The sequence below is a fragment of the Schistocerca cancellata genome, chromosome 1 (genome assembly GCF_023864275.1).
Source record: "Schistocerca cancellata isolate TAMUIC-IGC-003103 chromosome 1, iqSchCanc2.1, whole genome shotgun sequence".
Taxonomy (NCBI): Eukaryota; Metazoa; Arthropoda; class Insecta; order Orthoptera; family Acrididae; genus Schistocerca; species Schistocerca cancellata.
Genome location: NC_064626.1, coordinates 338,713,141 through 338,737,882, shown reverse-complemented (window position 1 = coordinate 338,737,882; position 24,742 = coordinate 338,713,141). Strand labels below are relative to the sequence as shown.

Below are 24,742 nucleotides of genomic sequence, written 5' to 3'. Positions count from 1 at the left end.
GAGGGGAAATTTCGGAACCATTCTCAATTAAAACAGGAGTAAGACAAGGAGATGGGATCTCACCACTATTATTCAATATAGTTTTGGACAAAGTTATGAAAGAGTGGGAAGTAACACTAAGGAAACAAAGCTTGTGGAAGCCAATTGAACTAGGAAGAGGTAAAGGAAAATTGAACATCCCTTATTTAGCGTTTGCAGATGACTTGGCAATTATAACTGACAGTGAAGAAACAGCAGTAAAACAAATTGAGACACTTAAAGAATGTGCTGAGAAGGTTGGCCTGCAAATCTCCTTTGAGAAGACAGAATTCATCTGCTCAAAATTAGATATTTCGAAACTAAAAACAAAGTATGGTGAAATAACTAGAGTCAAGCACTTTAAGTATCTCGGTGAAGTTATTGAACCAACAGGACTTGAGAAAATAGCACAAAAAAACCGATTACAGAAAATCAAGAAAGCATTCGGACTTATTCAAAATATATATAACAAGAAATGTCTATCAAAAGGCACTAAAATCAGACACTACAACACAGTCATCAAACCAACAGTCACATATGCAAGTGAAACACTCTCCCTGAATAGAAAATTAGATTTACACGAAATTAAGAAAGTAGAGAGAAAAATTATTAGAAAAATCCTAGGACCACGATACACACAAGATGGATACAGGCTGCAGACTACCGAGACAACCGAAAAAATATCAAACATCGAGGCAGATATCAGGAAGAGGCGGATGAAGTTTTATGGACATATAGACAGATTACCTGGAAACAGGTTAACTAAACGTCTATTGGACTATATGACATCACTTAAGGCAACAATACCCTGGGTAACTGAAGTTAAGAAGGATTTGAAAAAGGCAAAAATTGACATAACAAACACATCAGACCGGGATACATTCAGAAGAAAAATCGACAAGTGGAAGTTTACTCCAGAGACGGAATCTAAACCTTTCCGACCAAAGTGGACCGAAGAAAGGAAGAAGGCCTTTGGGGAGGCAATGAAGAAATACTGGGAAAATAAGAAGAACATTAAGAAATGTTAATCACCTGCTTATCGTTCTCCCATGGGGACATTCGCTAATAATAATAATAATATATATATATATATATATATATATATATATATATATATATATATATATATATAATGACTTTTCAACATTATTACGGTAAATACATTGCTTGTTCTCTATCAAAATCTTTCATGCCTATCAGTAGTTAGTGCCTTCAGTAGTTAGAATCTTTTATTCAGCTCGCAGTATTGGCACACGCTGTATGCAGTAGTTTGAGTAACGAAGATTTTTGTGAGGTAAGTGATTCATGAAAGGTATAGGTTATTGTTAGTCAGGGCCATTCTTATGTAGGGATTTTTGAAAGTCAGATTGCGTTGCGCTAAAAATATTGTGTGTCAGTTTAAGCACAGTCATTTATAATTTTTCTAAGGGGACGTTTCAATGTGATTAAGACTGTTTTTGAATAATTAATGAAAACTAAAATGAATGACAGAAACTCGCTTGTACCTTGGTGACCTTTCACCCTATTTGAAGTGTGGCACGCTCTTACAGGAAACGTATTATTTGCTTAATATTTGTGACTCAGTGACGGTGTTTTTTTAATAGTCGCGTTAAGTACCGCCCACCCCTGCTGTGAGTGAGGTGTGACGTACCTGCGGACAGTGGCGACAGCACGTGCAGAGCAACCGAAGCAGAGCCCGCGCTGTGGCCGAAGAGCGTGATGGCAGCCGGGTCGCCGCCGAAGGCCGCCACGTTGTCTCGCAGCCACCGCAGCGCCGCCGCCTGGTCCTTGAGGCCCAGGTTACCCGGCAGCACCTCGTCCTCCAGGCTCAGGAAGCCTGCAAGGTTTGCAAATGCTGGTACTGTATTGCCACTTCAGGTGCACGTTTTTCATCTAGGCCGAAGTTGTGCGGCACTCACGAAACTGACAGCGCAATGCTACATTCTAAACGAGTGGTAATGCCACGACGACATAAAAAAAACACGTAAAATTAAATGGAATTGGCGATAAAAACAAAATTTTCATTGAACAACTTTATTAAGTAAGCAGTTGTAAACACGGACTTTATTTATTCATGAAGCGACTGAAAGATGAAAGTACTTTTCTTTTATCGACGCAAAAAATTTAATCACTCTGATATTTAATACGAATTAAAACGACTGGCAGCATGTATTCATGTACTGCATCCGGACATATTATGAGGGCTTGAACTCTTCTGGGGTCACTTTCTATGAGATATCTGAATGTCTATGGCATGGATATTGGGGTTCAACGTACAGGGTTATTACAAATGATTGAAGCGATTTCACAGCTCTACAATAACTTTATTATTTGAGATATTTTCACAATGCTTTGCACACACATACAAAAACTCAAAAAGTTTTTTTAGGCATTCACAAATGTTCGATATGTGCCCCTTTAGTGATTCGGCAGACATCAAGCCGATAATCAAGTTCCTTCCACACCCGGCGCAGCATGTCCCCATCAATGAGTTCGAAAGCATCGTTGATGCAAGCTCGGAGTTCTGGCACGTTTCTTGGTAGAGGAGGTTTAAACACTGAATCTTTTACATAACCCCACAGAAAGAAATCGCATGGGGTTAAGTCGGGAAAGCGTGGAGGCCATGACATGAATTGCTGATCATGATCTCCACCACGACCGATCCATCGGTTTTCCAACCTTCTGTTTAAGAAATGCCGAACATCATGATGGAAGTGCGGTGGAGCACCATCCTGTTGATAGATGAAGTCGGCGCTGTCGGTCTCCAGTTGCAGCATGAGCCAATTTTCCAGCATGTCCAGATACACGTGTTCTGTCAAGTTTTTTTCGCAGAAGAAAAAGGGGCCGTAAACTTTAAACCGTGAGATTGCACAAAACACGTTAACTTTTGGTGAATTGCGAATTTGCTGCACGAATGCGTGAGGATTCTCTACCGCCTAGATTCGCACATTGCGTCTGTTCACTTCACTATTAAGAAAGAATGTTGCTTCATCACTGAAAACAAGTTTCGCACTGAACGCATCCTCTTCCATGAGCTGTTGCAACCGCGCCGAAAATTCAAAGCGTTTGACTTTGTCATCGGGTGTCAGGGCTTGTAGCAATTGTAAACGGTAAGGCTTCTGCTTTAGCCTTTTCCGTAAGATTTTCCAAACCGTCGGCTGTGGTACGCTTAGCTCCCTGCTTGCTTTATTCGTCGACTTCCGCGGGCTACGCGTGAAACTTGCCCGCACGCGATCAACCGTTTCTTCGCTCACTGCAGGTCGACCCGTTGATTTCCCCTTACAGAGGCATCCAGAAGCTTTAAACTGCGCATACCATCGCCGAATGGAGTTAGCAGTTGGTGGATTTTTGTTGAACTTCGTCCTGAAGTGTCGTTGCACTGTTATGACTGACTGATGTGAGTGCAAAAAAATGGCTCTGAGCACTATGGGACTCAACTGCTGAGGTTATTAGTCCCCTAGAACTTAGAACTAGTTAAACCTAACTAACCTAAGGACATCACAAACATCCATGCCCGAGGCAGGATTCGAACCTGCGACCGTAGCGGTCTTGCGGTTCCAGACTGCAGCGCCTTTAACCGCACGGCCACTTCGGCCGGCGATGTGAGTGCATTTCAAGCACGACATACGCTTTCTCGGCTCCTGTCGCCATTTTGTCTCACTGCGCTCTCGAGCGCTCTGGCGGTAGAGACCTGAAGTGCGGCTTCAGCCGAACAAAACTTTATGAGTTTTTCTACGTATCTGTAGTGTGTCGTGACCATATGTCAATGAATGGAGCTACAGTGAATTTATGAAATCGCTTCAATCATTTGTAATAGCCCTGTACTTTAATATTGTTCACTGAAGTGGTCAATGGCTCAAGGCCGACAGTAAAGTAAATGGGCACATGTTAATCTGAGTATTTCGTGAACTGGTCGGTTCACACTATTGCTATTCTGACACAAACGTAAAGCAGTAAGGAAAAAAAAGAAAGAAAAAGCTAGAAAGTCAATAGGGACCTGAATGCAACATGAACTTTCAATCAACTGTTACGTACATCTCATTGCAAATTGGTAGCAAAAGTCACTATCTAACTACAAAAATGCACTCTTGCAATATGTCCAGATTATGTATTTAATTTCCACCCACAATTAGCAAGGAGTTCATTAGGCACACGAAATACAAAGCACCGGAATATATTTACAACGTACCCTTCGTATCCATCCACAGAGAACAGACGAGAACAGAGATTCAGCACATGGAACATTTAGATCCATGTCCACTCAAACGAGGAGTAGGATGAGTGCCGTTTCATGGTATGCTTAACGCTACTGAAGTTTTTATTACCTAACTCCGACACATAAGTGCAGTCGGCACAGTGCACCTCGAGATGAAGAGGTGGCGAGACGTTTCTTCTCTAAACAGGATGGCTACAGTGTTCGTTTCTCACCTGAGTTTTGACCTGCATCAGTGTGATCGGAAACTTACATCACGTCTCTGATCAACTTTATACACGAAGCTAAGTAAAATGCATCCATTCCCAGGCTGTTCTTGCTTCGAATAGACTGATAGTAGAAGACGTAAATCTCTGTTTATCTGAAGGAATCGATCTGTTAAAGTTCGTAGGAGTCACGATGACAAATTAACACAGAAATTGCGTCGGTGCTAAATACCAAACGATCCCAACTTACTATTCAACATGCGAGTTAAACGGCTACGGGCTTCAAATGCAAGTCCTCCTGGGAGTCAAGTATCTTCTTCCGATGCAAAACTGTATCCCTCATACTCTCACATTGACAAATAAACACAGAAATTGCGTCGGTATTTAATACAAAGAGATCTATGACGAATTCTACCCAAGCAAGTACAGCGACTACGGGGAAACAATGAGCTCCTCCTGGGAGTCAAGTATTTTATTCCGATGACATACTGCCAGGTTACTGTATCCCTCCAAGCATCACACTGACATATTAACACAGAAATTCCGTCGGTACTAAATACAAACCGATCCAAACCGACTTTTCAAGATGGGAGTGAACAGGCCACAAGCTACAACTGCAAGTCCTCCTGGGAGTCAAGTATGTTTTTCAGATGCAGAACTGAGACTTAACTGTATCACTTATACCCTCACATTGACAAATGAACACAAAAATTGCGTCGGTATTTAATACAAAATCTTCCTCCGATGCAAAACTGCCAGTTTACTGTATCCCTCATACCCTCACATTGACAAATTAATACACAAATTCCAAAAGATCTCAACTGACTTTTCAACCTACGAGTGAAACGGCTACGGTCTTCAATTGCAAGTCCTCCTGGGAGTCAAGTATCTTTTTCCGATGCAAAAGTGCCAGTTAACTGTATCTCTCATATCCGCACGTTGACAAATTATCACAGTAATTGCGTCACTATTTAATGCAAAAAGGGCCATGACGAAATCTACCCGAGCAAGTACAGCTTTCTTGCATGTGGATTACCTACGATTTGACAATACTAACACATATTAGTTGATGCAAGGTCGAATTCGCAAACCTGTCCGTGGAAGTCAAGATTTATGCATAATGCGTGGTGTGAAGACTGTGTTTAGGAAACGGAGGTTTCATGGAAATCGGTTTACCAACAAAAAAAAAGGAAGCAGCTCTAAATGAAGAACATAAGCTCTCAGCTTCAGCACCGAAACTTGGGACAGGAGATGTGAGGAGAGACGGACCGGTTAGTATAACCTCTTCAAAAAATGGTTCAAATGGCTCTGAGCACTATGGGACTTAACATCTATGGTCACCAGTCCCCTAGAACTTAGAACTACTTAAACCTCACTAACCTAAGGACATCACACAACACCCAGTCATCACGAGGCAGAGAAAATCCCTGACCCCGCCGGGAATCGAACCCGGGAACCCGGGCGCGGGAAGCAAGAACGCTACCGCACGACCACGAGATGCGGACTAACCTCGTCAGTCCAATGGTTACACGAAAGTGGACTTCGAGGTTTCACCGTACCTGGAGGCTCTAAGAAAGGGCTTGATGATACCTCAAGAGGAATGTAAAATATTTTCTCTCGAAGAAAGAAGGTGAGGTGGACAACTGATTTTAAAGATACCTAGTTCATTATAATCCAGTGCATTTGTTGAGTTTATTTTATTCGTTCTACTTTCTAGAGATTCTGTGTATGAATGGTACATTTTATGTTACATTAAGTTCACTGGATAATTATCTGTAGCGTATATTGCCCAGGAAGTATAAATAAATATGGTGTAGCAGCTAAAGCACAGACATTTCTACTGCTGACTCAGGACGGTGTACTGAATTTTACACCAGTATTTGCATGCAGACTATTAATTATAGCTATTACAAATCATCTGTTTCTAGGTTGTTTAGTAGCGCAAGCCATTGATGCTTACTTTCCCCTGAGCAGCAGGTCATGTTTTGCAGTACGGTTGCGTGGTCGCGAAACGGTTAGTTTATACCGAGAGGCATAATCCACTTAGTAGCGAAGTTGCGCCCATGCAGAAAACATAAGGTCGTGAACTGGTGACGTGTTTGTCGCAACACATTTCGATGTAGAGAAAAAACAAACAACAACACTAATGTGTGTACTTATTGCTGCACCACTTATAAAAATATCTGCACTTATCCCAGTTACTCCTTATATATTCAGAGACACATTACCGATACTACTCAGTTACAAGGTAAGTGGTGAACATACTGAGCACATTAACTCATATGAGTACTTAGGGAAAACTAAGGAACGACATGAAATGTGATGATCAAGTAAAACCAGTACTAGTGAAGGCCAATGGGAGGCATAAATTGGTAGGAAGGGACTAGGGAAACGAAACTCTGTAAAGGAAATAACATACAAGAATATGATCAATTATCTAGTGTGGTTTCAGCATTTGTACTCTTCATCAAGCAGGTATGACAACAGACACCGAACACCTGCGAGGGTGCGATGCTGGGATCGGGACAGATTGTTTTAGCCCATAATGTAACATAAACGCTGGGGGTCCTTGCCATAGAGATGATGCAGTTCTCACAAAACGTTGTTGGATGAGTTTAGAGAAACTGTAGTCGAAGAAGACTTCTAAAACCACTATGCTACTAACATCGTTGTGCTGTTCATGAAGGAATCATTAAAGGAATAAAAACAATAATAATAATAATAATAATAATAATAATAACAGTAATGATCCATATTATAAAGAAGGCTAATCCAGGTCTGGCCACATATTTTGACTATCATCTTTATTTAACCAAGCTATTTCTGCATCCCTGCAGAAAATGAAGGATGTCAAAGCATAATCATCATTTTCTTCTTCGGATAGTGTTAAAAAATTGATCGAATAGCTTTGAAAGGTCCCTAGTATTTCCACTCTGTATACCAGAGCAGAAATTGCAGGCACACACTTCAACGTTGAGTGGGGGGATGCAAAACTACATTATCCTTAGAGAAGCACTGAAGTATCCAGGGGGTGTCATAAGTGTCAAATGTTGTAAAGAATGTCGTCCTGTTTCACATTTCAGTTCAAACTGTAGTTTTAGACTGCGAAATGTGTGGAAATATATGTCCTGAGGGAGGAGGTGGTTTCATTTACCCACTTTATTGACTTCTCCTGGGGCCTTTCGTCTCGTTTCTGAGCAACGGTGGTTTCCTTGGCCATCCGTAAGAAAACCGCCTGATTTCGAAGCTAGGCCTCGCGTTTCTGACCACTGTCGCCGAAGTGTCAAGAGAGGGGATGTGATGTGAGCAAGGGGAGGTGTGATGACCTTCCCAGGGTGTGTCAAGTCCACGTTGGCGTTGGGCAGAATTCTAGTGAAATGTGGTATTAATATGACATCGTTAAAGCAACTTACACCTTACATGAGCTTCTGGTGTATGGCATTACTTTTGCTCGTGTCAACAGTTTGTTGTTTCAAGTATTGCCGAGTTCGAGGAAGACGTTGGAGAGTGCGACATTTTGAACACTTTACAGAGGGTGCTTGTAGGCCACTTTTGATCCAGATTTCGAACCTCTGAATTGCACAGTGAGAAAATGAGGGGGTTTCTAAGAAGTGACTCCTCAGTGTCGTTGCCCAGTTTAACACGGGGAGACCAGTTTCCGACGTTGCGCCTGACAGATGTCACCTTCACAGGTTCAGCCAACGGACGCCCTTGCTGTCCACTATGGGCCAGCCTAACTCGCCAATTGGAAGGCAGCTTGCCTCCTACTCTCAGTGATTTCGCCCTCACAGCAGCAGCCATAATGTGACCCCACCTCACAGCTGCTTGTACAGCATGCATTCGGAGAGGCCTCATGGTCTCCATCTGTCACAGCAGCAAAAGACGGACTGCAAGGTCCACAAAATCTAAGAAAGGTGACAAGACTCACCTGTTGCAGAAACACAAGCTTATGGGTACATCTCCACATCGCTGGCCACACAGAACTCTTTGAAATCGATACTGATACTGCTGCAATGTTGAAGTTCATAGAGAATTACAAGTAACTGAGCTCTGACCCTCTTATGTCAAGTACCACATCTCTCCATTGGTCGGCCAAGGATCATTTCTAGTTTTAGACAAGTCGTATGCCTTATCCACATATAGATCATTTACCAGCCATATTAGGTTTGTAACACTCTAGTAATTACCCATACTATGTCTATAACATATTTGGCATGAAGTCTTTTAATGTAGTCTGTTTCACCATTACACACGCTTGTTTGTATTGTATCAGAAGCTGTTTCCTTCCAAGAAACAAGCAACATTTCTATGAATATCTCCTCCTTTCTTCAACAGCCCTTAAGTGCGTATGCATCACATTCCACACTTCATGCCGACACCATACCACGAATTGTACTGCTCGTTCTATGCCTTCGATCGTCAGAGAATCTGTATGGAACCAACAAGGTCATCTCGTATTCCAGAAAGCTCTGCACCTGATTCCAATAAGTCCTTGGTCATTCCTCACTCTAGTAATTCATAAACCACGCAGTTCTTTCCTTTCTTTGCCGAGTTAGTTACAGGTCACACTGAGTGTTCAAGTTGTACCACCTAATCACTACCGCAGCCAGATGAGTACTATCTCCTCCTGCAGGTGTTCATTGCTGCTCAAAGACTAATTTTTCTGAAGCAAACTGTCAGCTTTCTTGAAGTACAGTATTAAAAGTCAGCGTCATCAATACACCATTTGGATTACACTAATACTGCAGTCTGTTCTTTGGCATGGAAAGTTCCCTAGAAATATTGCAAAGAGTCTTCGAACAATTTCTGCAGCACATTTCCCCTTCTAAAATTATTTGAACGACATCATAGCAACCAGATCTGATAAAAAATACCATTTACACAACTTTCAGTAGTTTTCATAATCTAGAACACGCAGCCTACGGTATTGGTCCCCTTTACCCAGTTATCAGTATAAGATCACACATAGATCCAGAGCTCGCCATACCAATAGAGACAAAAAAAATGGTTCAAATGGCTCTGAGCTCTATGGGACTTAACATCTGTGGTCATCAGTCCCCTAGAACTTAGAACTACTTAAACCTACGGACATCATACACATCCATGCCCGAGGCAGGATTCGAACCTGCGACCGTAGCAGTCGCGCGATTCCGGACTGTGCGCCTAGAACCGCTAGACCACTGCGGCCGGCCAATAGAGACAATTTATGTTGGTTAACACTGGGTCCAGATGAGATACTCGATGCCACCTCAGTGGATAGCAAACAGACATGACAATCAACCACAAGCAAATCAAGAGCATGTTCACTGACAAACACACAAACAGCAGTTGTAACAGCTAAAGAACAACTTTTTCAGAATGACATAATGTAATGGATGACTACTTGGATTCCGAACAAGAAAGCACGCAGCCAAAATCCTGTTGTTACTCTGCCACCAACATCAATTGCTTCAAGGAGTTCTCATTCTATTGGAACTATAAAAGGTGACCGGTTGGTTATTGCAGAAGCTCTAAATTCAGATGTACTAATATTCTTCCAATAAGGGCATTTGGGAGTCTACAGTACATATAAACCAGTAAGTATATGGGTATGAAATAAATCAAGAGATCACTCAAAGGGTCATGGACGTGCCATGTGTGCACCACATGGCAGCCACCACCATGTTCATGATTACCACTTAGGCGCCCTGGTATCTCCTTCGCATAGATTATGCAAGATTATTTCTATTATGTACACGGTTGGTAGAAATATATATCTATTCATAAATGCGGTACAAATGTCCTCAACAGCAGACACCACTTGGGTGACAGCAGATATATTCACAATAGAAAGTTATGAAGTTTTCTAAACTGTACCACCAACGGCATACAGCATCTTCCATTTGCTATGTTTCATCGCTCTACCAGTATTCAAGAGATAGTCAGTGCAGCTGTTCAAAACACACCTAGCCTAGACAGCACAGTAGAAAAATTAGGGTACAAAACTGACCATCTTTTTAAGTACTACAAAATGGGCTACTTAGCACTGAGATATTATTTGTGATAACTACGTTTTGTTCTTCCATATTGTAGCTGTGATCAACATTCAACATATGGCTCTCTTGCAGTGTGTTCTTCCATAGTGCTGCCATTAGGTGTAGTAGCTACAAGTTTTTGCATTACACTTGAACTGGTGACATAGCCATTTTATCTGCAAATGTAAAAACGCGTTTATAGACTCCTAAAACACTTTCTGCTACTGTTCGTAACTTTAAAGAGCTTGGAGGTAATTGAAGGTAAAGTTATTTCTGTAGATCATGGGGGCAGCTTTGTGACAGCACTCATACTTGCAGAAACAATTGTAACAACTGAAATCTTAGAAAATTTAACTCATTAATGAAATAAGGGACATTAGTGAACAGTGTAGTATAAGGGCAAGGTCTTATTTTGTATAACAGCTTTTCTTGTAAATACAACATGTAGTTCCCCAGCGTATTGTATTAAATGTGTCACAACTGTTTTTCCTCGTACTACAGAACTTGTAAGGCCTCTGTATGTCCATGTTTTCAGAAATGGCTGCGGGCCGCGGCTGTTAGCTACAGGATGTCGAATAAAACATCTTTCAGCTATCTAATTTTCAAGACTTATTATACTTGGCTACCAATTTCGGCGATTTACTACACCATCTTCAGGCTTTCCATAAATGTCGCTGTCTAATACTTTGCACAGCTGCATATAGTAGGTGTAGTGCAGACGAAATTGTGGATACGTAACGTCCCAGCAATGAAATTTCTTGCTGAGTAATATTCGTCAAGATATATTCCACAATTTCAGTAATTATGACAGCTTCATTTGACAGCAAAATATAAAAGTCAATTATAATATCTTTGATTTTGCTGTCAAAACAAGCCATCAAAATTACGAAATTATGCAGTGGTTCTCTGCAAATGGATTCTCGCTACATTTTGAGAAAACCCTGTATATACAGTTCTGTACAGTAAGTGGCATAACATCATTGATCAATAATACTTTGAGTAGAAGTCTGTTGCTAAGGCAGATTATTCAAAATTTCTGGGTGTGTACATTGATGACAAATTGAAATGGAAGAAAAATATTGACGATTTTCTGAAACGTTTGATTTAAGCTACTTATGCTACTAGGGTTATTGCAAATTTTGGTGATCAAGTGTCAATAAATTAGCCTAGTATGCATGTTTTCATTCACTGCTTTTATATGGCCTCATACTTGGGGTAATTCATGTTGTGGATTGGCAAGACAGCCAACCCACTATGAGAGGAAGCCGAAAGGCACGCGTTTTAGCTCACGCAGGCTGGCGTGAGGTCTGGAACAGGTCAAGGAAATTAGACTAGCAAAAATGGACGTAGCTGTTGAATACTTAACTTTAATCCATAAATGGTGAACATCGCTCTTGACGGTACATGTTTTACAGCATCAATAGTAACTGGTAATGGCGCCTTGCTAGGTCGTAGCAAATGACGTATCTGAAGGCCATGCTAACTATCGTCTCGGCAAATGAGAGCGTATTTTGTCAGTGAACCATTGCTAGCAAAGTCGGCTGTACAAATGGGGCGAGTGCTAGGAAGTCTCTCTAGACCTGCCGTGTGGCGGCGCTCGGTCTGCAATCACTGATAGTGGCGACACGCGGGTCCGACGTATACTAACGTACCGCGGCCGATTTAAAGGCTACCACCTAGCAAGTGTGGTGTCTGGCGGTGACACCACAATTCAGTTAAAAAATAAAAGCAGAGTGCCTAGCTACAGTACCAGAAGAAAGAATGATCTTACCTATTCTGGGCTAAATCTGACTTTGGCACAAAATGGAGTGAATTAAGCTGCCACAAAAGTCTTTGGTCATTTATCGAATAGCATTAACAGTATGAAAGCTAGCCGACCAGGATTTTTAAACAAACTAAAAGTGTACCTGACTGACTACTCAGCAGATGAATTTTTAGATATAAAGTTGTCATTGTAAAAAACAAGAAAAAAAATTATATCGATTAGAGAACGTTTGTTTTAGACTGACATGTTCAACATCATTACGAAATGAAGAATTCATGATCTGTGGAACAAGTATTAATGTCATGTAATGAAGTATAATGTCTACCTTCTGTACCGTCACGAGACGTTCACTCTGCAAGCAGGTAACAGAGGCACATCCTGAGGGCATTGGTGCTTTAGTGGCCCATGTGCTGTGGAACCGTCAGACGTCCCTCATTTTATTATCTAGCGTCATTGACTGCATCCTGTTGTAGACAATGTCTTCTAAAACTTCAAGTGTCAATTCCTTCTCCCCCATTATTTCTGTCGTTAACTTCAATTTTTTTAGGTACAAGGACCTGACGACTTAAGTTGTGTTAACGTTTGATGGCCGTTAAATACCCTACGTGTAAAAGTGTTTATTTATTTCTGTATATTAATGCCGGCCGGAATGGCCGAGCGGTTCTAGGCGCTACAGTCTGGAACCGCGAGACCGCTACGTTCGCAGGTTCGAATCCTGTCTCGGGCCTGGATGTGTGTGATGTCCTTAGGTTACTTAAGTTTACGTAGTTCTAAGTTCTAGGGGACTGATGACCTGAGAAGTTAAGTCCCATAGTGCTCAGAGCCATTTGAACCATTTTTTTATATTAATGATCTATGAGAGAACATAATTTTTAAAAACACTGGTATATGTGAAATAATACATGTTTCATTATTTCAGTTTGTTGAGGGCTGCAACTCTGATTACCTTGTTTCGATACCAGTCTTTTCCCATCCAATTATTTCTTTTCCTTTGCAGTCTCGTTAATTAGGACATTCTCGTTTCAGTCGCCTGTGCAACAACTCACAGTTTTTGAACAGTTTGTGATACTTCACACTATATAAAGACATCTCGTTGGACGTTTGCTTGCGAATATGGCGTTTAGTTTCCGAAACGAGTTGTAGTCAGTTTTATATCTCCGTTTATTTCTGTGAGTGTCAGTACACTTGCCTTTTTATTTGTTCGAAGGAGATCACGTCAGTGTTACTTTTCTCAGTTTTTCTATCAGCGTATAAGTTAAGCAGTAATTGGTAGTAATGACTGAATACATCCATCGTTTATTCAAACTTTTCCGCTGTCAAATGTAACAAAATCAATTTCATCAGCCAGTTGTACGTATTTGAAATAGAATTGGCACTTTATTTTCCCTTTTTATGTGACTTCAATTTTTAAAAACTCCTTCCAGTCCTGTAGAAGGATAATTTTGGTGGGACGAAGTTATCTTTTCCCGTTACTTTAGAAATTATGACTATCCATTCATGTGATGTAATAAAGCTAAAGCATTATATATATATATATATATATATATATATATATATATATATATATATACACTCCTGGAAATTGAAATAAGAACACCGTGAATTCATTGTCCCAGGAAGGGGAAACTTATTGACACATTCCTGGGGTCAGATACATCACATGATCACACTGACAGAACCACAGGCACATAGACACAGGCAACAGAGCATGCACAATGTCGGCACTAGTACAGTGTATATCCACCTTTCGCAGCAATGCAGGCTGCTATTCTCCCATGGAGACGATCGTAGAGATGCTGGATGTAGTCCTGTGGAACGGCTTGCCATGCCATTTCCACCTGGCGCCTCAGTTGGACCAGCGTTCGTGCTGGACGTGCAGACCGCGTGAGACGACGCTTCATCCAGTCCCAAACATGCTCAATGGGGGACAGATCCGGAGATCTTGCTGGCCAGGGTAGTTGACTTACACCTTCTAGAGCACGTTGGGTGGCACGGGATACATGCGGACGTGCATTGTCCTGCTGGAACAGCAAGTTCCCTTGCCGGTCTAGGAATGGTAGAACGATGGGTTCGATGACGGTTTGGATGTACCGTGCACTATTCAGTGTTCCCTCGACGATCACCAGTGGTGTACGGCCAGTGTAGGAGATCGCTCCCCACACCATGATGCCGGGTGTTGGCCCTGTGTGCCTCGGTCGTATGCAGTCCTGATTGTGGCGTTCACCTGCACGGCGCCAAACACGCATACGACCATCATTGGCACCAAGGCAGAAGCGACTCTCATCGCTGAAGACGAAACGTCTCCATTCGTCCCTCCATTCACGCCTGTCGCGACACCACTGGAGGCGGGCTGCACGATGTTGGGGCGTGAGCGGAAGACGGCCTAACGGTGTGCGGGACCGTAGCCCAGCTTCATGGAGACGGTTGCGAATGGTCCTCGCCGATACCCCAGGAGCAACAGTGTCCCTAATTTGCTGGGAAGTGGCGGTGCGGTCCCCTACGGCACTGCGTAGGATCCTACGGTCTTGGCGTGCATCCGTGCGTCGCTGCGGTCCGGTCCCAGGTCGACGGGCACGTGCACCTTCCGCCGACCACTGGCGACAACATCGATGTACTGTGGAGACCTCACGCCCCACGTGTTGAGCAATTCGGCGGTACGTCCACCCGGCCACCCGCATGCCCACTATACGCCCTCGCTCAAAGTCCGCCAACTGCACATACGGTTCACGTCCATACTGTCGCGGCTTGCTACCAGTGTTAAAGACTGCGATGGAGCTCCGTATGCCACGGCAAACTGGCTGACACTGACGGCGGCGGTGCACAAATGCTGCGCAGCTAGCGCCATTCGACGGCCAACACCGCAATTCCTGGTGTGTCCGCTGTGCCGTGCGTGTGATCATTGCTTGTACAGCCCTCTCGCAGTGTCCGGAGCAAGTATGGTGGGTCCGACATACCGGTGTCAAAGTGTTCTTTTTTCCATTTCCAGGAGTATATATATATATATATATATATATATATATATATATATATATATATATATATATATATGATAATGTTAAATTTGATTGCCCCTTGCCAAGTACTGTCAGGATATGTTATATTGACATAAAGGTCACATTTCCTGAAGGAGAAGATATAAAACATTTTAAGAGACAATAACTGAGACTTTGCAACATTTTTAATATTGGCTGCTACGTTTGACGAACATCAATCACTTATGTGACAAGCCGTATAAACATTTTTCACTCATGTTTATGGTGGCATATGGCGACACTCGACATATTTCTTACAATATTAGTTTCTTGGGCAAAATGAGCTTTATCTGCAAGCTACACAACAGGAGCTCATATTCCTAAGTGCTCGAGACCGATATGTAAGCTTAATAAGTAACAGGAAGAATTACCAAATAACTTCAGAAGCACGCATCTATCACGAAACTTGACTCTGGACATAATTCACATTGTTCGCAGTCGCAGAACGCACTATCCTGACACCCTAATTCTGCCTTCGCTGCCTGATCCAATACTTGACAATGAGGTGGGCTGGCAGCAGTACAAAGAGTACTCGTCACGAAAACTAGTTCATCATTACGGAATAGATATTCACTAGGATAAAATTTGAGCTACCACTTCTTTTCTTCGTATCATACAGAGTATATAACGTATCGTCGGCGAGAAAACAACAAAACATTCACACGGAACCATTCGGGTATTACTTCTTCAACTATTAGAGTATTCTGTTCCGTTAAAAATTTTTCGGGGTTATTGAATATGAATCAATATCGGCAGGCCTTAAATATTAAACTATTATTTAAACGTGAAGTAACAAAGGAAACATTTTTTATTCAGTGTTTTAAGGAACTATTCAACAGTTTCTACTGTGATTCTTATACATTAGGACTCGACAAAATCTACGTTGCATAGCTGTAGGTTACTTCTGAAATGGTGAGTGCGAACGGGCTTAGATTCAGGTATGAGATATTCTCTGTGTGCTTAGCTAAAATTACTTGCTCTGAGCATCCTCTTCGAAACAATGATAATAATGGAAAAACAGTAGAAATTTTGGCTGCGGATGATGCGACGCCCATGTACAATAATCCGTATAATCGAACAAGTGAGATCTACGCTGTTCCGTATATTTCTTCTTGAAATCGATATTTTAGCACTTACCCAATGTACCTAATCGGTAGGAGATGCTGGCGACGACCACGTCCCGATCCATGAAGAAGTCTGGCCCGTACTCTGATTTGGAAGGTGAACCTCCCACGAAACCTCCTCCGTGAATCCACACCATCACCGTTCTTGGTACATCAGCGTTCAGCTAAATAACACAAATAGAACACAAGAACGCCAGGATTGCCGTCAATACATAGGTAGGCAATATGTCGGTTAATTAACACTGAAATTAAAATGTTTTTCTTTGTACTCTTACACAGCAAGTGATGCTCTCAAATACTTTCAACTGTCATTCTTAGGAAACTGTACTATGGGACTTTCAGCAATTACAATACGTAAAAAATATAGGCTCATATTATGGTTCGCCGACAGCGTCATGGAACGTTGATAACTTCCTCTGTATACCGCCACCCAAACACATCTAATAAAATCGGTGAGTGTGAGACTTACTAATGAAAGCAACGCTTAATTAGAACTTGCTTATACTAGATTTCAACGTGCGCAGCTTCATCCGTGAAGCGTAGGCATGTAAAATGTGAAGATAAGAGGGCAGGACGCTTCCATTACTGAAATCCGCAACGTGGCTCATCCGAAAGATAGTAGTTTATGAGTTGAGGTCGTGCGATTCGCCATCACGAGAAAATTGAAATCGCTTATTCCTATCGTGTGAGCGGTATCGCGATCAGCAGTTTCATTTATGCATTTTGAAACAGAAATTTCCGACTACCATCAGCACTATCTTCCACCAGAAAATACAACTTACAGAATTTTCATGGATTGTTAAATAGTTTGTAACGTACTCATATAGCTGAGTGTATTGCCAAGGAGAGCTTCTGAACTGTGAGCTTGGCCGACAGGTGATAAAACTATTGTATGTATTTACACCCTTAGCTCCTTACAGGCGTTGACATAAGTCAACAGGGACAGATGAAAATGTGTGCCCCGACCGGGACTCGAACCCGGGATCTCCTTACTTACATAGCAGACGTAAGTCTGAGCCACCGAGGATAGCGTGACTGCAGGGATTTATCCCTGGCACGCCTCCCGCGAAACACACATTCTCAAAATATTGTCCCGCCCTACATTTGTAGTGCCCCTGCCTATTATACTCATTACTCGCGGCACGTTGCCGATTCCCGTAAAAGTTCGGGCACTGTTTGTGCATTCGCACAGAAGAAGAAGATGGTCAAGTGGCCGGTGAGCCTTAACTATATATATACTAAGATGGAATCTGTTCTTTCGGATATGTCCGAAAGAACAGATACCATCTTAGTATATATATTGTATGCATTGTTTAATCTTACCTCATAGGAATTATTGTCACCTTACCAATTTAGAAAAAAAAAATTTGTACAAGCGGGTTGCTATTCACTCATTTTCATCGGTTCCATGATGTACTTACAGAACTTTTTGCCACAAGGAGTCTCATTTTTTACGATAAGGTGTGGACTGCACCAAGTTCAAGCAAGTACGCTGTTTTTCTCATACGGTTTTTATACGTGACACGTTTAAACTACCTACTTGGCTCGGATTCTGAACTGGAAACTGTCGTGGACAGCAGTCAGCTTTTTGGACCACCAAACCACATGTTCTTTTCTGTTCCTTTCATTACCATCAGAGGCTCTCTCGAGAATTTGACCAATAATAGACCCAGATTTGTTACTGGTAACGGAAAGGAAATGAGACATTGCCAGTTTCAAGCTTCAGGTCGTTCCATAAAAGAGCACGGATAGTTCAGTCGCTACAAAGCTCCCCACAAACGATACGTGTTCGTTTTCAAGCCCCTGATCGTCACGTATTTTAAATTGTAATTGCTATTTACTTCTGTTGCCACAGTTTTCTTCGGCTGGAGCGAAACAGAGGATGGATTACCTCTGGCGTGTATACGTTGAGGTAGAGGCAGTCTTCATCGCCGACTACGTCACCAGCGTCGCCCACCTGCAGACACTGGGGCGCTTCCTCCGTGGCGTTCCTGACGTCATCCCAGCTGGCTGCCGGCTGCGGCTCCTGAGGTGACAGACACGGTCTGTTGAGACTACGCTGCGCTCAGTCTAGCCTAGGAATGCTTTCTGGTGTAAAACATGTCAACAATAAAGTTAGAGACGCATTAACAAATCAACATCTTAAACGTACCTGTGTAAGTACGATCTCAGAAACGAAACTGTACCGATGTGATGATGCATCTCTAGCAGAGCTGTCAAAGCCGCCCACGAAACCCTTCGTAAACTACTTTCCGTAATTTGAAACATATTTTATTATGTTACAAGTAGGTTCAATAAAGGTGATATGCAGCGAAAGCGATTGTCCCGTGAGATTTGATTCATGAACTACATGGGTTACACTTTTAACGCAGTGATTAGCGAAGAAACTTAAGACTTTCTAGGATTTGTTGTAGGGAGTTTCATTTGTGCTAGTATAATAAAGGAATATGCAGTATTTAAATAACACCTAGCTGCAGCGGTCATGCGTTGCCTGATGCTTGACCAGTGCACGAGGTAACCACTGATTTAGTCACAGACAGTACCTGACTGATACCAGATGAGACTAAAATAAGTGACTTTACGGATAATAAACGAAAAATATTGGTGCTATCTTGTTTATTCCAAAAAGATATCGTTCAGTAAGCTATAACTCATAACCTTCACATGCATCATCAAGAACAATAAATTATAGACGAGAAAGTCGCTGTTTACAGTGCCTCCTAATATGTTGTAGGATTTGTAAGTGTCTACTGCGCTGCAGTCTATAAGCCTATCAGTACATTTGTCACATTAACTCTATGACAACTTTTCACGAGGCTCAACAAATACAAACATTATTTTTCCGTGAAAAATAACGTTCAGACCCCAAAATAGCTGCAGTACAGTTTACGGTTCAAACTCTTTCACCTAACAAGAAATAAAGTCCCCAAGTTCGAAATTATTTGAGAGTATGCGCCAGCAACACACGCAAATATCACATGTTCACATCTCAACACTGAATTATTTTGGTCCACTGGAGAGGCGACTTACTGCTGCACATACGTACTGTCTGTCCCATGCCGAACGAAAGCGAAGTATTTGTAAGTCCTACACCAAGATGGCTGGAGCTATTTGACCACTCGCATTCATGTGAATAAAGCGTACACATTTCCGACTTCAGAAGCATACTTAAAGACCGTAAATTTAAAGTTATATACTTTTAGTATACATCAGTTAACATGTAAATTTTCTCAACTTTCTAGTGATCAAAGAGTTTGCTCTAATTTAAATAGTTTGCTCGTAAATAATGATTTTGAGCAGGTAAACACTACTTTGCACTGATCTATTATTAATAAATGTAAACAATTAAAGCAACGTATTCTCGTACATCCCTGACCATGTCTACTTAGGTACTTCCTAATTTTCATATCTTATTTATGTGAAATTTCAGATTTTTGAGTACGAAGTGCATATTTCAGCCTGTAATTCAAATAGATAATTTATGAAAAATGTAACATCACTGTTCGACAACGCTCAGTGAGTCCTACGTATAGACCCTTCGTTTGTGAAAATAGCTTATACATTGTATCAAGCGCACGTTTTAAGCCATGCACTCCTCTTAATTTTGTCTTTATACTCATATTACTGGATTTTCTGTGACTAGTTGTGTTTAGCTTTCATTTCATTTAGTCTCGTTTGATATTTGTTCTCTACGCTCCATTAGCCATGGCGGCTTTCTTTATTTTTATTTTGTTTGCACGTCAAGTTCCGTAGGACCAAATTGAAGAGCAAATCTCCAAGGTCATGGAACATGTCAGTACATGAAATTACAAAACAAAAGTAATAACAGATAAAAATAAAATCTTTATGAACCCAAAAAAGTCACTCTATAAGTTTAAGTAAACGCAATCAACAATACGACAAGAATCAGCTTAATTTTTCAAGGAACTTCTCGCCAGAATAGAAGCAGTGATTCCCGAGGAAACTCTTCAGTTTAGATTTCAAAGCGCTTGGATTACTCTCCATGTTTCACACCAACAACTCGTTTTTGCAGACCACGCGACCAGAGCCCGCAATCTCCTGAGCTACTCACACTGAAGAGTGTCCGCCAATCAGTTAAGGTCAAAGTGCTACCATCTGCAGATGACACCACCTAGCACGTCCAGCTCTGGTCCCTGCCCAGCTTGGCCTCCACGCTCCATTAGCTGTAAAAACAAGCCGGTCTCTCGTCACAGGCCGAATACGCGCACATGACTGTGTCTGTTTTAAGAGTTTCTAATCTCAATTACTAGGGCCTGCCGTCTAAACAATAGGGTTAAATTTGGATAAAACTACCTGTAAGTACAACGATTAACAACTCTCTTAGTAATAATAATCAACCACGGAAGATATATTCTTGAATTCTTTTTTGTTTGAACAGATTATGTTGTAATGGCGAATTTCCCACCGCACAACCATCAGGCCCCTCGGGATCTAGTTGTCTGCATTTTTAATGCTAATTGCCTTCAAAGTATGAAGACTAAACTGAACACTGTCCTTACGACGACCATGTGGACATTTTAGTTGTCTCAGAAACCCACTTGATACGCCCCGACGATTTTCGTCTCTACAACATGGTTTGCTATCGCACTGACGCACTCAATCACCGAGGTGGGGGCACGACAATGTTGCTACATAAGACACTCGTCCACAATCAAGAAGTTCTCCAACCACTGGAACATATAGAGGCTACGGCGGTCACTGTTTCTACCCGCCTTGGTGCTATAGCTTTTGCTTCGGCGTATTTGAGCCATAACCTACCGCTTCTTGAAGTGGACCTCTGTACCTTGACATCATTTGATGAAATCATTGTTGGAGCAGATCTCTACGTCAATCATACAGCTTGGCATTCTTGCATTTGATAACCCCAGGGGCAGACTCCTCCTTGGTCTGGAAGATACTTTGGCGCTGTCGGTCTATGGCCCACACGTTCCCACACGCTGACTGCCAGACGGGATTTCTGGATGCGACCATTTTCAAGAACATTGCAGTGCAGTTTTCGTTGGAAACACTCCATAAACTGGCCTCTGATCACGACCCTGTGCTACTGCACTTTACTGACATCACTCTGTCTTCAGACATCCGTTCCACCTTGACCATCACGGATTGGGACAAATTTTCCAGGATCTTCAACATCACTAGCAACATGTCGACCTACAACGCCTGCCACTCTAGCTGGTGCTGTTGATTACCTAACAACAAAAACCCAGAAGGCGATGATGGCCGATACATCCATTGTCCCATCGAGTTTAACCCCTGCAGATAACTTGTCTCCCCTATTGTGCAAACTCAAAATCCAGAAGAACTGCTACTACAGGTGGTAGAAGCAGTTTCGTAATCTTCAGGATAAGCATTGCATGGAGCATCTCCAGCGTGAATTCTGCCACTGGCCTGCCGATTGGAAAACAGAATATTGAGAAGACAAGATGTCTGCCTTCCACCTCCAACATAAATCCGAATAGGCCTTTGTCCGAGCCCTATGGCGCACTGCAGTCAAGACCAACCATGCGATCCACATAGTGGATGGCTTAACTTATGATACTCTCTTTGTGGTAGAAACTCTGGCCAATGCATTTGAGGCCCAGAACCAATTGCTCATCCAGGACCTCACGCCTGATGAATTCCAAGATGAACCCAATGTTCTGGCAGCCGTTGTCACTTTCAGACAAAGACCACCTTTGACTGCCCCTGACCTTACCTTCCTGGCAGAAATCCAACAGATCCTCCGTCGCAAGCGTGGGCATTTGGCTGCAGGCATCTTAAACGAACACCATCACCAGGTCCCACGCAAGTCACTGGTCTCATTTACCAGCATCCTGAACCACATTCTCACAACTGGCCTTTTTCCCCACAGTGGAAGCAGGCCAAATTGATTGCTATCTCCAAGCCCTCGAAGCAGCCTACGACTCAGCAGGTCCATTAGCCTTCTGAATATCATGGCGAGATTCTAGAATCTTCGATCCTCCACTGCATTTCCCACCCTCTGGCTCCAGCTGGGACACTCTGTCTGGAACAGTTTGCATTCGCGTCCCACCTGTTGGCCGAGCTCTAAGTCCTCAGGATCACAGAACATGGCACCAAGGGCTTTAAGTCGATCATGTTGACGTCAACGGTTTTCCTGGATCTGCAAAACGCATATGACAATATTTGGCAGGACAATCTTGAGTACAAAATGCTGACACAGACGATCATCCCCGCCATCTATGTGAAGATCGTGGATAATTTCCTCCAAAATAGGACTTTCTTGGTTGCTCAGCAAGGTCAACGCTCTGTGATGTCTCCCATCCCCTTAACATTTATGTTAACGATATTCCAGTCCACCCACATCACCACCGGGCGCAATCGATGACACGGCGCTCTATACCACTAGTCTCAACACGGAACAGCTTATTGCTTGTCTCCAGAGGCAGGTGCACCCGTCAATTTCCTGGTGTCGTTCAAACAAGATTGCCCTCAATGCCTCCAAAACTACAGCAGTCTGCTTCACTAATCGGCGTCCCATGCTCCTCCACAAAATCACTATCACAGGCGTCCAGGTCCAATGGTCCTCTGATACCAAATATCTGCGTGTCGAGATGGATAAGAAAACTGTTCTTCCATTAACATGCAGAATACGTCGCCCAGAAATGACACAAGCTGATAAAAGCATTGTACCCAGCGTTAACCAGCAGGGAAATGAACCCTGACACCAACCTCCAGCTGTACCAGATGGTTGTCCACCCTTCCGTCACCTACATTCCCCTCCTCTCACGAGGGCAGTTACCCTCCATGAGGAAACGGGCATGGTCACTTTGAAGCCATCCATGCGAGAGAAATCAAGGTGTCTCTATAACACATTGAAAACCTAATGTGACACGGTCGCTGGCTCAAAAATCATTGGCACCACAGGTCCAGAGCACTGGCACCGCCACCCTGATCCTCTCACCATCCTTGAGGAATCCGATTCTGACCATGGTTAACGATAGACCTGTTACGACCTCTAATGAATCGTCAGTGGTGAACTGACCACTCGAAAGGTGTCGACCATCGTAAACCCCCACTGTAGGTTATGTTACCGATAGCCTGCCGCTTGAACTTGCAATGTCGGAGGGTGGTATAGGACTTCAAGTCCCATTGCCACACCTTCAATATGCATTCCCGTGATGTCTTTGGAATGATACAATTGTAGAATAGAACATTTTACGATCAACCAAGTCAGTAAGACCGTGATCCATCGGTGATACTGTATCCCAACCTCCCACACACACACACACACACACACACACACACACACACAAAAAGAAGCTTACAGCGGATCGTACCAACTGGAAAATCATAGCAGCAAAAGTACTAGCTGGAGGGGCAAGTAAATTAGTAAATTACATACTGCATCTACGCCACCTGTATCTCGTCTCCACCCAGTGAGCAGAAACTGCCAAAAATCACTTAAACTTAGAACCCTTTGGTCGAATAGTTTATTGGTGCAAGCACCCGCTTGTTGATTTTTCAGGTAGCACAATAGTGTAACGGAGTAGTAGCCTCAAGAATTCCATCGCTGAGCGAGCTGTGAAGGTGACAGCTTAGTGAATTATGTACACTGTTGCCTCATAAACCATGTCTCGATAGTCGTCTGTAACAGTTTCTTTATGATGCTACTTGGACGAAATGATGCTCAACTAATGAAATTGTGTTGCTTAAAATCCGTCTTGATTGCAAAAAATTTTTTATTATTCATATGACCGGTTTCGGTTCATTCAGAACCATCTTCAGATCTGTAAAAATAATTATACTAATTTACCATTTCACAGAAGCAAATGTTTTTCATCCTATCTAATCTACATCAAATGTACCATAACGTACCTGATATTTCAGTTACAGGAGTAACCCGTCCAAATCCAGCAACGGGTTACTCCTGTAACTGAAATATCAGGTACGTTATGGTACATTTGATGTAGATTAGATAGGATGAAAAACATTTGCTTCTGTGAAATGGTAAATTAGTATAATTATTTTTACAGATCTGAAGATGGTTCTGAATGAACCGAAACCGGTCATATGAATAATAAAAAATTTTTTGCAATCAAGACGGATTTTAAGCAACATTATAAAATCACTGATTGCTGTTATCCCATAAGACATTATGTCTGTTTTTGCAAAGTAATGAAATTGTGACAACGCTGCGTGTTTTTAAGGTCACGGACAGAGCGAAAGGTTGCTTCCCATAGGCAGAAGATACATAAGGTGTAGGAGAACTCAGATACTTCTCACAGGCGACAAAAAATATTCATATCTGGGTGGTGCATTTGAGAGTACCGTGGCAGCATATGCACGAGCACCAACAGTAGCGTGGCTGTCGGAAGCACCCAGTACCAA

At 42.4% G+C, this 24,742-nt stretch overlaps 1 protein-coding gene across 1 annotated transcript in view; it reads right to left on the bottom strand.

Annotated features, from left to right (window-relative positions):
• LOC126161378 (acetylcholinesterase-like) overlaps positions 1–24,742 on the bottom strand; it is a 104,882-nt gene that overhangs the window by 67,708 nt on the left and 12,432 nt on the right. Inside the window, exons 3-5 of the mRNA XM_049917157.1 lie at positions 18,264–18,398; positions 16,386–16,536; positions 1,670–1,855 (exon numbers count right to left, since the gene is read on the bottom strand). Coding sequence (XP_049773114.1) covers positions 1,670–1,855; positions 16,386–16,536; positions 18,264–18,398 — 472 coding nt within the window. The remainder of the gene's footprint in view (positions 1–1,669; positions 1,856–16,385; positions 16,537–18,263; positions 18,399–24,742) is intronic.